The following is a 15906-nucleotide window of genomic DNA, read 5'->3' as shown; positions in this document are numbered from 1 at the left end:
ATAAATTGATCAAACAACACTCGGGGGCACTAACGAGAGGGGTAAAATGGTAATTTCATGAAATTTTTTGAAAATAGCCATCAAGGTCATTACAATTTTAGCATTTGATATGACCTCCTACCTACACTGTCAATATTTATTGAAAATAGTTTTATTTTGATTTGCTATAAAGCTGATTTATGTATATATTTTTTGGGTTTAACTTATTAGAATACAACTAAGACTCAACAAATTAGAGAATATCATGGGAGAGAATCTTTCAAATTAGGTAAATAGTACTGAAAATATATAATTACTTATGTTATATATTAAGAGCTAAAAATATGGACAATTTATAATTACAGATATTAATTATCTCGTCTTCTTCATGCTCCGTTACCAACTTTGAATTCTTCATTGTTGATTCTTCTTCTTCATAGAAGGAAAGACGACTCGTCAAAATTTTTGGTGAAAAAAAAGGAGATCGATACAATGAAGAATCAACCAAAAAAACTTGGTGAAATACATAATTTGTATGCAATTCCAATTTGATTTTCAAATTATTTCGAACATCAAAAATTTGATAGTGTTATGTCGAATTCAAGGTGTTTTGGATATAACAATTTAAAGTTTATTCTGAATACATTTTGATTTTGATACAAAAAATGAAAATTTGTATGCTTATTAGTTTAGAATTTTTATTTTTATTTATTTGTATGTTTTTTGATACAAAATTTGTATGCTTATCTGCTTTGAATACACATTTGCACCTAAATGCAATTTAGAGGATAGATACAAATCGTAAATTCAATCTAATACATTTTTGTTATTTGTTTGGGATACATACAAGGAAAAATTAAGTTGCGAAATACAATCTTTTACTTTATAATTTTTTGGGGATTCAAGTCGCGAATGGTTGAATGGTTCATATTTTTTCTATATTGTATATTTGAAATTCCAAATAATTTTGAATACAATTAGTTGTTGTTCTATAAATTCGACATTGATTATAAGATATTCCTAGAATATAGAATAAATAATGGTGAGATTTTTTCGTGGAATATAATGTGTTTGTAATACAACTATTTTTGAATCTTACCTGAATCAATGAGATTGTGATATAAGTCTTGTGGGAGTTCTTTCCGATTTCTGGAAAAAAAAGAGTGAAGTTTGAAGAGAGAGAATCGGGAATGTGAATTTTAGAATGAAACCTCTGAGGGATGGAAGAGAGAGAACATGAGTAGTAGTTTTTTTTTCTTTCCCTAATATTTTTGTTTTAATTTTAGCCAAAAAAGTGGGTATTAGTTGAGAAAAATTAGGGACAAAATTAGGATACCTCTAATTTATATATAAGTGTAATACAATAATTTTTAATAATATTTTTAAATTTTAGTTGTTTTCAAAAATAAGTTATAAATTTTGACTAGTTCCATAATTTTTCCCAAAACAATAGTCAAATTCGGCCCAAGGCAAACCATAAGCTCAAGACTACAAAGCTTAAATCGGCTCAAGGCTGGCCATGGGCTCAAGACTAAAAAACCCAAATCAGCATAAGCCAAACCATTTTTTATTCCTTTTCTTTTTTCCTTTGCAGCGTTATTTTTTTAAAAAAATAAATTATTTTGCTATTGTTTTTTGCTGCATTTTTTTAAAAAAACTCTTTTTATGAGAAAAACCTTTTTCAATGCGATTCTTTTCTTCTATCAATATTGTATTAAATGGTGTATAAATATGTATATATAATGTATAAGCAATTATGTAGTGTATATGTAATGTATCGATATTGTATAAATAGTGAATAGATGTGTATCAATATTATATAAATGATGCATAAACATGTATATATGATGTATAAATAATTATGTAGTGTATATTTAATATATTGATATTACATAAATGATGTATAAATATGTATATATGATGTATAAATAATTATGTAGTGTCTATGTAATATATTAATATTGTATAAATGTGTATAATCACGTATCAATATTATATAAATAAGGAAAACGACATAAATTCCCCCTAAAGTTGTACCAAAAAGTCAGTTATACACTTAAACTATCATGGCGACCTATTACACACCTAAACTATCTAAAATTGATTTTATTACCCTCCCCCCCCCCAACCACCACCACAACCACCACCACATACTGTGAGAGTGGTGTAGTCAGTTTCAGGAGAGGAATAATAAATTTACTTTTAGGCAGTTTATGTGTGTAATAGATCGCCATGATAGTTTAAGTGATTAACTGACTTTTCGGTACAATTTCGGGGGGGGGGGGGATTTATGCTTTTCCCTATAGATAATTATGTAATTTATTTATATTTATTTGTCCAAAAGTCAGGGATCATGCTATACTCCTTCTACAATTACTTGGAGTCTAGGTAGGCTAGGTTTTCTCAATTGATTAGTTATAAATTTATTTCCATTGCTTAATACAATGTTGATTAACGGGAGATTTCATGCCTAGGACTTCGGGCACGGAGTCTGATGGTTAAATGATTGTCAATTGATGTTTAGAGTGGGAATGTATTTTGTGGATCATGATTATTATGTGACTAGTGATAAAGGTCCAATTTTTGAATGTTAACCTTGGTGAAAATTATTTAGAAGGACAATGACTCTTGCGGGATTAAATGTAGACTATTGCTGGGTTTTTAGGAGATCTTGAGATTTGTGGGTTATGAGCTATTGATGTATATAAAGAAATGTGATTATACCGATAATTTTATGTGTTTATGCTGATTATTCCTTGTGAATTACTTGAGTAATGCGAATCATGAAATAAAAGGGTGAATGTGAATGACTTAGTGTTGATAGATCTCATGTCATGAACCTATTGGATTACCTATGTTTGTAGGTTATGGTTTAGTCTATATCATAAAGAGACCCTTAATAGTGACTGATTAATGTTGTGATGTTTGCTATGCATTTAATTGTTATGGTTGGATGAGTGATATGTTGTTGTGATGGGTCTACAATCCCAAGACTATGAAATACATAACCTTGAACTTGCTCCACCTAAAAGCGATACCTTAAATAAAGAAAACTTGATAAATAATTGTTAATGAAGGGAAAGATAGAATGAAATTAATTAAATGAATATTTGTGAACAATTACATGCAATGAGCCTGATTACTTGATTGTGCAATTATATAAACTATTCGTTGTGGATTGTGATTGTGCATTGTGATTGTGATATTGGATTGAGCGTCGCATTCTGGTACATATATTGAATTGGGTGTCATGTTCTGATACATATATTGAAATGGATGTCACATTCCGATATATATATTAGATCAGGTGTCACGTTATGACACATACTAACTATTGGATCGGGTGTCATGTCGACACATAATAGTTTGGGTATGGGATCCATAAGAGAACCATTATGTGACTATCATCTTTGAATCGATCTTGACTATATGTGTGATGGTAGAAAAACTGACCGGATTATAATTAAGCATGCCCATCATGTGTAATAATTTATATCAGAGGACCGAAGGTCCAAGTGTTATCATATTGACTGTCGTCTTTGAGATTTATAGTGTGAAACTGTATATATCTCTTAAAATGGTAAATTAGTAATGTGCTTCTATATATATGCCTGTTCAGATTATGTTATGATTGCTAGATGCATCTGTATCGTAGGTATGAGGCTATGGTAAACAAGTGGAGAGCAGTTGATGTGTGTTTTAGTAAGATTAGTGACTTAGTGTCAGATATTGATGGTGTCCTATTAGTACATGTGAAAAGGGGGATGGGGGGAGAAGTCAGAGTTACTATATTCGGCTAGGCTGTTCTGGCTGGAGGAATCCCACTGTGGTGAGGTCGATACAGAGGGTTAGGTCCCGCCACATAGGGATAGTGAGGATCAGAGAGGAGTTTAGGTCCCTTAAATGTTTACTTATTCCAAGTGAGATGTTAATTATTCTAGGGTCAGGTGTTAGTGTTAAAGCTAAAGGTAGTAGACTTGTTAGGCAGAATTAGTAGTGGCCTATAGTTTGGAAACTACTCTATGTGATAGAAGGTCTAGGTCTTGATTTGTATTAGAGTTGGCAGCAGACCAACTAGAAGGGATGAGAGTTAGGCTTTGAACGAATTTAATGAGGTTATCGGAAATGATAAGAGTTGTGCATAAAGGTTTGGCGGTGTATTTTCTTAAGAGCATGTTTTCTTATTATTGATTTATTTATATTATGCGGTGGGTATCAGGTTAACTGATGATACCTACCAGTATGTGTTGTTTGTACTGATACTATTTTTGTTATACCACTTGGCAAACTTTGATTGCAGGGTCAGTGATGATTTTTAGGTGAAGACGAAAATGATTTTCAATAGCTTCTACTCTTCCTTCCTTATAGTGGGAGCTTTGTCATTACTTTATTTATACTTTGTATTTTTAGAAACTCTTGTACCTGTTTAGGCTAGTATCCTTGGGGGTGTTAGTTTCTGGTAATAAATCTTAGAGTTTTAAAAATTCAATTATAGTGTATTCCTGACTTTTTAGGCTAGTATTTAGTAATTGTTATACTTCTGTATGTTATTTTTGTAAGGATTCTCCTATCTAGGTGTTAGAGTAGGTGCCCGCATGGCCCGATGGGTTAGATCGTGACATAAAATATGTTACCAAATGACCATTTATGTCAAAATATTTTCTTTTATTCTCTCAAACCTCTTGTAAAGGTGAGTTATGACATTATCCAACCATACATGAATATGTCGTTATCCATACTTTTTATTATATTTTGACACATTGACTTTCAAGAATGGACAAGCATGCACAATGTTTACTACAAGTTACAATCTCTTCGGGAAGTTGACTATTATCATTTATACGTGCGTCATAATTTTTTATTATAAAATCATTGTCACGCTTTAACATTTATCAAATTTATTTGACCCATTTTAACATCACTTTAAAAGGTCAAGTACACTACCACTTTGTACCATTTATTTTGATGGAGGATTTACAAAACCTTTCAAATTGGATTACATAGCAATTCCAATGCTACACCTTAAACCACTCGGCCATCTCTCCTACATAATGATTTTGACCCAAAAATCGAGTGAATAGCATCGACAATAATGTGCCCAGTAACCTTTTCATACCACTTTAATGGAAAAAATTACCTTCACATTTTGAAGGTGACCATTAACATTTTACCACACCCATATTCATACATTCAATCACTTGTAATCTTTCAGACTTATTATGCACTACTACCACATTTACATAAGAGAATGGAGCAAATCAATTGGCGAATTTCATGAATTTTAGTCAAAATTATATTATTTTGTATTAGTCATCACCATATCATCACTATGGTGCATTATGACTTAAACTCAATCTCTTACTCATATAAAAAATCTTAGGCCATAAATTAATGAAACTTGAACCTAATATCTTGTAATATCATGGTGCATTGAGACTTTAATCCGATGTATTACCTCTTGATTCGATAAAACTTGAATACATCATTTTATCCTCAATCAATGACATAATAGGTCATAGGAAATCCAATTTTTGATATTTTGATATATTAAAACAACATCCTCTTACTGTCAATTATAACCATGTTTTACTTTGTCAATACAACATAAGTACAAATAATTTTGTTAGCACATGATTCACGAATAATTAAGTACTACTTATTGAACTACTAGAGTCTCATATAAGACTTAATAGAAAGTAATTTACTCGTACTCCAACTCTACTATCAACTAATAAATCAAATTTCTCTGAGCAATTGGTTGAACTCGACCAAGTCATAAAGGAACAAAAAAAAAGTCTTAAGTCACCTCCTTATTAATCATTCATTTTGGTCCAAAAATGAATCACTTTTGGACTCATTCCCCTTACCTTAGGAAGTAGTGTGACTATAGTAAATTATAATTTTAACATATGACATCACATACAATCAGAGAGTTAGCAAAATAAAAAAAAGAAAGGATGAAGTGATATTTACCTCAACAAGCAGTACCATCAAAAATTAAATTTGAAGGTAGCAATAGAGATTGACTCGTGCTGGTAAGCTCTTGTAAAATTAAGCTCTATACACTATATCTATAAAGAGAAGAAGATATACTATGTAGATGAAGGAGAATATTCTTCTATTCAAGTGTATCTTAAATGGTGAATGATTTATAGGTTGAGATACCATTCCATGTTAAATACCCAAATAAGTAGATACATTGTTATCCAAGAAATTCATATCACCTAGGGATATTGATCTCGGGTGCATTTATATATCAATTTATCGTATTCTATCCACATATACATTGAGTTTTGAGAGAATTCTTTACTCTTATGTAATTATGTACGTTTTGATGAATATTGTGAAATTGTGCACTAAGACATGTGATTAGACGATGTAGAAAATTGATGGAAGAATCAATTAATTGGGAGCTGAAGTGAGGCTGAAAGCTTGGAATCAAATAAAGGATTGGGAGAAATAGAACGATCAAGAGAAAATCTGGGCTGAGCTGCACTGTTGGGGCGTCCCTGAACTACTGTTGCCCAAGTCCAGAGTACTATTGGCGTGCCGCGCCTGGCCCCTAATTGTTGGCGCCTAGGTCTGGCGCTATGGTGGTGTGCCGTCCCACGAAGCCCCGAAGAAAATTTTCAGATTTTAGGATTCTAAATCCAAAAAGAAAAAGGATTTATTTCCCCAACCCTATAAATAAAACATTATGCAGCTTCTGTAAGGGAGCCGTCATATTTTTCAGAGTAGAAGGCAAAGAATAGAATTCACCTTTAGGTTTCTTTTCTTCTTCCTTTCTTAGATATTATTTTATGAAAACAATTATCTTTGAGATTGTGATTAGTAGGAGTGACTAAGAAACCTTGTTATGAGGCTATAGTTATGAATGATTGTTGAGTATTGAATCTTTGGATGAAGTTGGTTATCGTTATAAATTACTCTTGTGTTCTTGAATTACTATTTTGATGTTTGATCACCAATGGAATAAATATATTGTCTGCTCTTGAACTCGTGAAAGAAATAGAGGGTTAAATGTGAAATACAAGGAGCATGATCTTTTCTTGCACAAAAGCTAGGATCGATTTCTAGCTAGGATAGGGATATACCTAGACACCATGTTTAATTACGAAACAAGAAGAAAGCTTAGTGCTCCACAGTTGATTCAGTTTATCCTCTCTCAACGAAGCAGATAGACTGTCAACTATAATAGGTGATTAAAGGTCGGAAGATCATAATTATAATATCAACCCTGTAAATTAGTGATTTGATAACCATCTGATATCCATTGAGGAGATATGCCACATAAATTCTTAGTTAAGCTGCAGCCTTGGAATATCTTCAATCATTGTTAGTTAATCTCATTATTTAATTCTTACAACTTTTAATATACAAATATCAATTAAACTCTTTCGGCACGCTTGAAAAAAAGCTAGACTTAGTATAATTTAGTAAAATAGTTAATCGACAAGTCTATGTGGGTTCGACCTTCGGCTTCTAAAAAAAAGCCCTTTATTACTTGCACGACCACATACACTTGCATGCGAAGCTTGAAATTTGTATTATCTCAATTTTTGAGGTTAGAGTTAGGCGCAAAATCAATTTTCTTTTAACATTAATTAACCTTGAATAAGAAAACATTTAATTAACAAATATATAAAAGAAAAAAAAAATAGGAGAAAAATGAGATTAATAATACTTATCGAAAAGGGTGAAGCTTGGAATTTGCATAAAGCTTTCTCCTGATATCACTCTTGTCGTTTTCAGCTCTGTATGTAGGGAAGCATGGAATTTCATATGGATCGACGAAGATCATGTCGGCTGACCACCTTCTTCATCTCCATCTTCTTCCTCATCTCCTTCACGCATTCCTTTTATCTTCCTGGTGTTGCTCCTCGCGATTTTCAAACAGTACACCACCCTTTTCCCCTCTTGATTTGTGTTTCTTTTTTTAAACCAAAAAGAATGGTGTTGGGATCATCTAGTAATTTTGGGTGTCCAGTAGTTTCTACCCATAATCATTTCTTGAATGATTCAGACATTTTTTCCAGTTTTGGGTGTCAAGTAATTCATATCCATAATCATTTCTTGAATGCTTGAGACATTTTTCAGTTTTGGGCTTCCAGTAAATTCTACCCCATTTTTCGATTTTGGGTGTCTAGTAATGTCCTTCCCATAATCATTTCTTGAATAATTTTGATTTACACCAACTGCTGTGTAGCTCTGATATAGTATACCATATTTTTAATGTGGGGTTTTGATTAAGCCAAAATGTTTGGCTTGTAAAGTGGATGTGATTGTAGTAATGGACGTGAATTCATATGGTGATTTTATTGATTAGTTGTTTTATAAATGGAAGTGATAATGTATATCCTATGTTGATAGACTAATCCTAGGAAAATAAGTCATTTTTTTATTAATTTGCTCAAGTTCCTCTGGATTGTTTGCTGGTTAGGCATCTTTAGTGTCTTATATGATATTATCACGATGCTTTGTTACAATGAAGGCAGTTTTCACCTGTTATATATATATACATGCATACATAATTTTTTTATCATCTATATATAGACTGCGTCGAGGCAGTGAATGTGTGTGCCCCTACTAACTGGTCTGCTTGAATGAATGCCTTTGGCAGAATACATTAAACTCATAGCAAATGTGTGATAAGATAAATACAACAACAACCCAGTGAAATCCCACAACATGGGGTCTGGGGAGGGTAGAATGTACGCAGACCTTACTCTTACCAAGGTAGGAAGGCTGTTTCCTGGAGACCATCGGCTCAGTAAAAGCATAAACGCATAAAAAATGTTAGATAAGAATAGGAAATTAAAAGCTTTATGTGAAAAACAACAAACAAATAACGAATAGATAACAAATAAATACAAATAAATAAATACAAATAACAAATAACAAATAAATAAATAATGAAAGCGTCACAAATAAAATAGAGTAGTCAAAGCATAGAAAGTAATAAATAATAACAGAAATAACAGAAATCAGAAGTAAAAGCGCAAGAGATCGTAATTCACTACTACGCCTATGAATAGAGAACAATAATGAGACTATGAACTAGACTTCTACCCTAAGGTGGTCCTCCACACCCTCCTATCTAAGGTCATGTCCTCCGTAAGCCGTAACTGCGCCATGTCCTGTCTAATCACCTCTCCCCAATACTTCTTCGGCCTACCCCTACCTCTTCTATAACCATTCATGGCTAGCCTCTCACACCTCCGCACTGGGGCATCTGTGTCTCTCCTCTTCACATGTCCAAACCATCTCAGTCGCATTTCCCGCATCTTGTCTTCCACCGAGGCCATTCTAAAGCTCAGAGATCTCCTTTCCAAAGAGGACGAGGCCCTTTTGACGTTTCTTTTTATTAAACCCGCTTCTGTTGAAGTCTTTATATGTTTGTCTATTGAAAATCCTATCCAAGAAATATGGGGCATTGCATCGATTTTCTTGTCTCAGTTTCGTCTGTTTGTTAACACTTTGTGCTAGTTGCTGGTGTAGAAACATCCGAGAGGAGATCACTCGAAAGATACTATTTCTTGCTTTGTTTGGGTGTTGCTATATGTGTTTCTTCTTACTGTTTGATTCGTCCCCCTTCTAGCGGAAAAGAACAAACTGCGTGGAAGGGACAACTCTATGCAACTTACTGCTTTTTCTCTGTTATGTATACTTGTCTAACAAAGTTGTTCTTATCTGTGTATTTACAGGGTGATCCACTTAATATTAAAGTAAACAAGCTATCATCTACAAAGACACAACTACCATATGACTATTACTTCTTGAAGTATTGCAAACCTACTGAAATATTGAATAGTGCGGAGAATTTGGGTGAGGTTCTTCGAGGGGACCGAATAGAGAATTCAGTTTATACTGTAAGGATATGCTCTTTCCATCTAGTTTGAAAATGGCGCTAAAAAAATGTTTGTTCGTGTACTTACAAGTTAATTAGCTGAGTTGGTTATATCTTGTAAATTGATTCACAGTTCCAAATGAGACAAGAACAGCCATGCCAAGTGGTTTGTCGACAAAAACTTCATGCTGAATATGCAAAGAACTTCAAGGAAAAGATTGATGATGAGTACAGAGTCAATATGTACGATAAATTTACTTTAATGTCCCACCATGCATTATATCCTTGCTCATGCTTTTACACCGCCGCAAAAATTAAACTTTGATCATTCAAATAAATAATGCAGGATTCTGGATAACCTTCCTGTTGCTGTTCTTAGACAAAGGCGAGATGGGAGTCAGTCAACTACTTATGAGCATGGTTTCCGTGTTGGGTTCAAGGGAAATTATGCTGGGGTTAGTGCAATCACTGGATTAATATAGAATGATGACATAATCCTTGCTAAGTAATCTAACCCTTAATACATTTACTTCCTTCTGCCAGAGTAAAGAGGGGAAGTATTTTATCAACAACCACTTAAGCTTTCGAGTCATGTACCACAAGGATCTTGAAACTGATACAGCTCGTATTGTTGGGTTTGAAGTCACTCCAAATAGGTTTAGATGCAAACCTGTTTCTTTCTGTTTGTATTCAATTTTTTTATTCTTGGGGGTGAAGGTATGATTATTCCTGGATGTTCGTCTCTCACTTGATTTTTCTTGATAGCATTAAGCATGAGTACAAGGAGTGGAATGACAAGAACCCTCAAGTGACGACGTGCAACCAAAATACAAAAAATTTAATTCTAGGTGGTGTTATACCCCAAGAAGTAGATACAGATAAGGAAGTTGTATTTTCATATGATGTTTCCTTCAAGGTATTCTTCTTATTGAACTGTTATCTGTCCTACTTCAGGCACAAAACAATTATTTATGGTTTGTTGATTTTTTATCTGTTTTCTGCAGGAGAGTGAGATAAGGTGGGCTTCTCGTTGGGATACATACCTTCTCATGAATGATGATCAGATTCACTGGTTTTCCATCATAAACTCCCTTATGATTGTCCTCTTCCTTTCTGGTATGATTGCAATGATCATGATGAGAACTTTGTACAGAGATATTGCTAACTATAATCAACTGGAAACACAAGATGAAGCTCAGGAAGAAACAGGATGGAAACTTGTTCACGGAGATGTTTTCCGCCCTCCTATTAATTGTGGATTATTGTGTGTTTATGTTGGGACTGGTGTCCAGATATTTGCGATGACACTAGTGACAATGATGTTTGCTGTGCTGGGTTTCTTGTCGCCTTCTAACCGTGGCGGACTTATGACTGTCATGGTTCTGCTCTGGGTCTTCATGGGGTTGTTTGCTGGCTATTCTTCTGCACGTCTTTACCGAACATTCAGGGGAGCAGAGTGGAAGAGGATTGCCTTAAGAACTGCTTTTATGTTCCCTGGTATACTTTTTGCTGTCTTCTTTGTGCTGAACGCTCTCATCTGGGGAGAAAAATCTTCCGGAGCAGTGCCTTTTGGAACTATGTTTGCTCTTGTGTGCTTATGGTTTGGAATCTCAGTGCCTTTAGTGTTTGTTGGCGGATACATGGGTAATAAAAAAGTGGTCACTGAAGAACCAGTTAAGACAAACAAAATACCTAGACAAATACCGGAGCAGCCATGGTACATGAAACCGGCCTTTTCAATTCTTATCGGTGGCATTCTTCCATTTGGGGCTGTTTTCATTGAGTTGTTCTTCATTTTGACTTCCATATGGCTGAACCAGTTCTACTACATCTTTGGCTTCCTTTTTATAGTCTTTCTGATCTTGATAATCACCTGTGCGGAGATAACAATGGTTCTCTGCTACTTCCAGTTGTGCAGTGAAGATTATTATTGGTGGTGGAGAGCTTATCTGACTGCTGGATCCTCGGCATTGTACTTCTTTCTCTATTCTGTTTTCTATTTCTTCAGCAAGTTGGAAATCACAAAACTGGTTTCAGGAATCTTATATTTCGGTTACATGTTGATTGCATCATATGCCTTCTTTGTGCTAACGGGAACAATTGGTTTCTACGCTTGCTTCTGGTTTGTCCGGAGGATCTACTCCTCGGTGAAGATTGACTGATCAAGAGATAGCTCATAAGTTGTTACAATTATAGCGAAGGTGGTCTAGATTCTGATAATTATGCATCATATGCCGCCTTGGTGTTAACAGGAACAGTTGGCTTCTATACTTGCTTCTGCTTTGTCCGGAAAATATAATCCTTTGGTGAAGATTGAGTACTGACCATATCTCATAATTTGTAGTGGTATAGTGAAAATGGTCTTACTTTTGATGACTTTGATACGTAGAAAGAGTTGCAAAGTTTTTTTTATTTTCGTTGCTTCATAGGACAAAGGCTGAAATTTCAAGCCTACTAATGATCATTTTGTTTCGGGTTCACAGGCTTGACTTGTTGCTTATCATTTTAGTTTATTTTGTTGATTACATTGTTGACACATTATTTGTAGCTTTTAGCAATACATCTGGTAGAATGGTACCAGAAATTTTGTTGGTTACATTGTTGACACATTATTTGTAGCTTTTAGCAATATATCTGGTAGAATGTTACCAGAAATTTTGTTGGTTACATTGTTGACACATTATTTGTAGCTTTTAGCAATACATCTGGTATAATGTTACCAGAAGTTGTGTCTACTGCAAGCTTGGTGCACATGGCTATAATTGAACATAGTTTGAACAATCTTGCTTGGGGATATCTTTATATATGAAAACATATAATATAATGGTATATATACTAAAATGTCTTCTTTTTAAAAAAAAAAAAATAATCTAGGATTTATGTGCTTGCAAGCCAAACAAGTTCAGGTTCTTATACTTTGAGCTTGTATTTAGGACCAAGGTTCGACTAGTAGCACTCTGTCGGATGCCATTGGTGAAGTGGATAAAATTGTTGGCTTTCCGTTTGGGATCACTGCTTCCGAGATTAATAATGAAAGATTAGCTTTCCAGGGAGTTGTTCTTTGACCGCGTATTGAATATAATAGATCTCTGTCTTTCTTATTCCACTATCTAAGACTGTATTCTCATGTTTGTTGGAAAAATCGTGAGGGTGCAAATGAAGTTAAATTTGTGGAAAAAAAAGGGTTAATGCAAGTGAATTAGGTCTGATCAAGCTCATTTTCTTTTGGATTAAATCGATAGAGTATGAAAGAACGCACGAATGTAAATTGCACAATGGTGTTTCTGAGTTACAAGAGAGAGAATTTGATCCATTTTCCTTCTTTGAAAAGGCTTACTATCACGTCAATGAGATACGACACTGGGCTCGAAGCTGATTGATGTCAGGTCAGGAACTGTTGTAAATGTGCTCCACTTAGAAAGTGAGCTGCTACAGGGGAGAAAGATCATGTGAGTTAGACACCATTGGTCTCCCAGTAACAGAATGGTTCTAGAAGCAACATCGTTCCAAGTCATACCAAGGGTAATGATTCTAAGATATTCCCAATCCGAGATAAGAAACGTATCATATGCCCGGTTTTGACCTAACTAATGCAACCTGTGGCACATTTCATATGTCGGTGCTTGTCCCCGCGCATACCCGGGGTTGGCTATATACATGTCAGTCCCTCGCGACATACTTCCATCCCACTTTCGAGCGCACATCTAGTCCAACGGACCCCTGCTTAGAAGGTTGAAACCGAGCCAAACTAACAAGTTAACGCACGAGGCTCTGGAGAGAGTCCCTCGATCAATCAATCAAAACATGTAAATGATTATTGTTGATGATCTGAAGATCATACAGCTTCACAAGCTTGGAGAACAGAGAAAAGGTGATAAAAGAATAAGAAAGAGTAAGAAGAGAAAGTAATTTAGAATCTGTATTGAATCCTTATTCTAAGGAGTGCCAATAGGGGTGTGTATACACATACACTTATCAGCTACCACACTAACCAGCTGTAACTATCTCTTTTCACAAAAATAGTTATGAAGAGTACTGTAACAATACTCAACTAATTACTCTAACTACTTCCTATACAACTTCTATTAGGCTAGTTTGTTGCTCTTTATTTATTCATCTCAACACTCCCCCTCAAGCTAGGTGGTGAGAAAATGTTGATCATCCTTGGCTTGGAGCTTAAATACACGTGCTGATCTTTAGTCAACCCCTTTGTAAGGATATCAGTTGGTTGTTCTTTGGTGTTAATTTACTCTATCTTTGTAAGTCCTTGCTGTAGTTTTTCCTTTATGAAATGACAATCTATCTCTATGTGTTTGGTCCTCTCATGGAAGACTGGATTGGCAGCAATTTGTAGTGCTGCCTTATTATCACAGTAGACTGTTGCAGGTTGTTTGAATTCAAGACCAATTTCTTTAAGCATGCCTAGTAACCATACTAGTTCTGCAACTGTTGAAGCCAAACTTTTGTATTCTGATTCAGCTGAGCTTCTTGAGATTGTAGTTTGGTTTTTTTTGATTTCCAAGACAACATAGATTCACCAACTTTAACTAAGAAAATAGTGACAGACCTTTTTGTTTGTGGACAAGCTGCCCAATCAGCATCACAAAATGTTGTGGCAGTGTCTTATGGTTTGCTTGATAGTAGTAGGCCTCTTCCTGGTTGATCCTTAGATATATTGCTTGATAGTAGTAAGCCTCTTCCTAGTTGATCCTTGATATATCTAACTATCCTTTGAGCAGCTTCCATGTGAGACCACTTTCCTGCTCATCATGTTCTCTAGTTGTTAGCTTTTAAACTGTTGTCAATATGAGTACCTGAAGGATTAGCACCTGATAATCCTAACTCAGAGATTAGTTCTAAAGCATACTTCCTTTGGTGCATGAGAATACCTTGCTTTGATCTTGCAAACTCAACAACAACAACAACAACAACAATCCAGTGAAATCCCACAACGTGGAGTCTGGGGAGGGTAAAGTGTACGCAGATCTGACTCCTACCAAGGTAGGACGGCTGTTTCTGAAAGACCCTCGGAAAATACTTGAGTTTCCTTAGATCCTTCATTTTGAAGGCTTGTTGAAGAGTTCTTTTGGTGTCTTCAATGAGTTCCAATTTGTCACCTGTTATCAGCATGTCATCTACATAGATGAGTACAATAATGATACCTTAATATGTTTTCATGGTGAATAGGGAGTGATCATATTTTCTTTGCTGAAACTGAGAGTTCAACAATGTTTATGTGAGCGTAGCATTCCATTGCCTTGGGGCTTGTTTAAGTCCATACAAAAAATTTGTCAGTCTGCATACAATGTTCTCCCCTTGACTCACAAACCCCTGAGGCATGTCCATGTAAATTTCATTATTAAGATCTCCTTGCAAAAAAGCATTATAAACATCCATGTGATGTATATGCCAATGTTTTGAAGCTACCACTGCTAACATTAATCTGACAGTAACCATCTTTGCCACAGGGGAAAAAGTCTCTTGGAAATCTATTCCTTACTTATGGATATATCCCTTAGCAACTAGCCTTGCTTTCAGTCTTTCAACCTCACCACTAGCTTTGTATTTTACTTTGTATATCCATTTGCAATCAATAGTACTCTTTCCTTCTGGAAGTTGCACCACCTTCCAAGTTTGATTATCTTGTTGTGCTTGTATCTCAGCTTGCATTGCATCTACCCATTTAGGATCTCTTGATGCTTCAGCATAGGACTTTGGCTCAGATATGGAAGAGAAAGTTGTGAGAAAAGCACTATAATTAGGTAACATGTGATCATAAGAAACATAGTTAGCTAAAGGGTACAGATTTTTGCTCTGATGATAATACTTAATAATGAGACAAAACTCTTTAGGCCACATAGGAGGTTGAGCGCCTCTAGTTGATTTTCTAGTTGGCACTGCCTGTGGCCTACTCCTTGTAGTAGGTAGAGACAATGAGTTGGTAAGGATAGGTTGCTGAGAAATTGGTTCAGCAAAAGTAGCATTGTGTTAAGAATTAACAGGCTGAGATGCACCATGTTGAGGAGTGGTACTTCTAAGAATGTAATTATCCCCTACATAGTCTTCTGACTAAGGGATCA

At 34.9% G+C, this 15906-nt stretch overlaps 1 protein-coding gene across 1 annotated transcript; it reads left to right on the top strand.

Moving 5' to 3' along the window:
* The first annotated feature begins 7673 nt into the window (after window positions 1-7673).
* On the top strand, window positions 7674-12416 carry LOC129901545 (transmembrane 9 superfamily member 7-like). Its single transcript, XM_055976796.1, has 7 exons — window positions 7674-7875; window positions 9684-9848; window positions 9960-10069; window positions 10173-10281; window positions 10370-10482; window positions 10592-10742; window positions 10831-12416. Exons 1-7 carry the CDS (start codon window positions 7750-7752, stop codon window positions 11986-11988), a joined length of 1932 nt encoding a protein of 643 aa, XP_055832771.1. The 5' UTR covers window positions 7674-7749; the 3' UTR covers window positions 11989-12416.
* The last annotated feature ends 3490 nt before the right edge of the window (window positions 12417-15906 follow it).

This window comes from Solanum dulcamara, chromosome 1 (genome assembly GCF_947179165.1).
Source record: "Solanum dulcamara chromosome 1, daSolDulc1.2, whole genome shotgun sequence".
Lineage (NCBI taxonomy): Eukaryota > Viridiplantae > Streptophyta > Magnoliopsida > Solanales > Solanaceae > Solanum > Solanum dulcamara.
The sequence above is the reverse complement of the archived record's forward strand: the minus strand, read 5'-3'. Positions and strand labels throughout refer to the sequence as shown.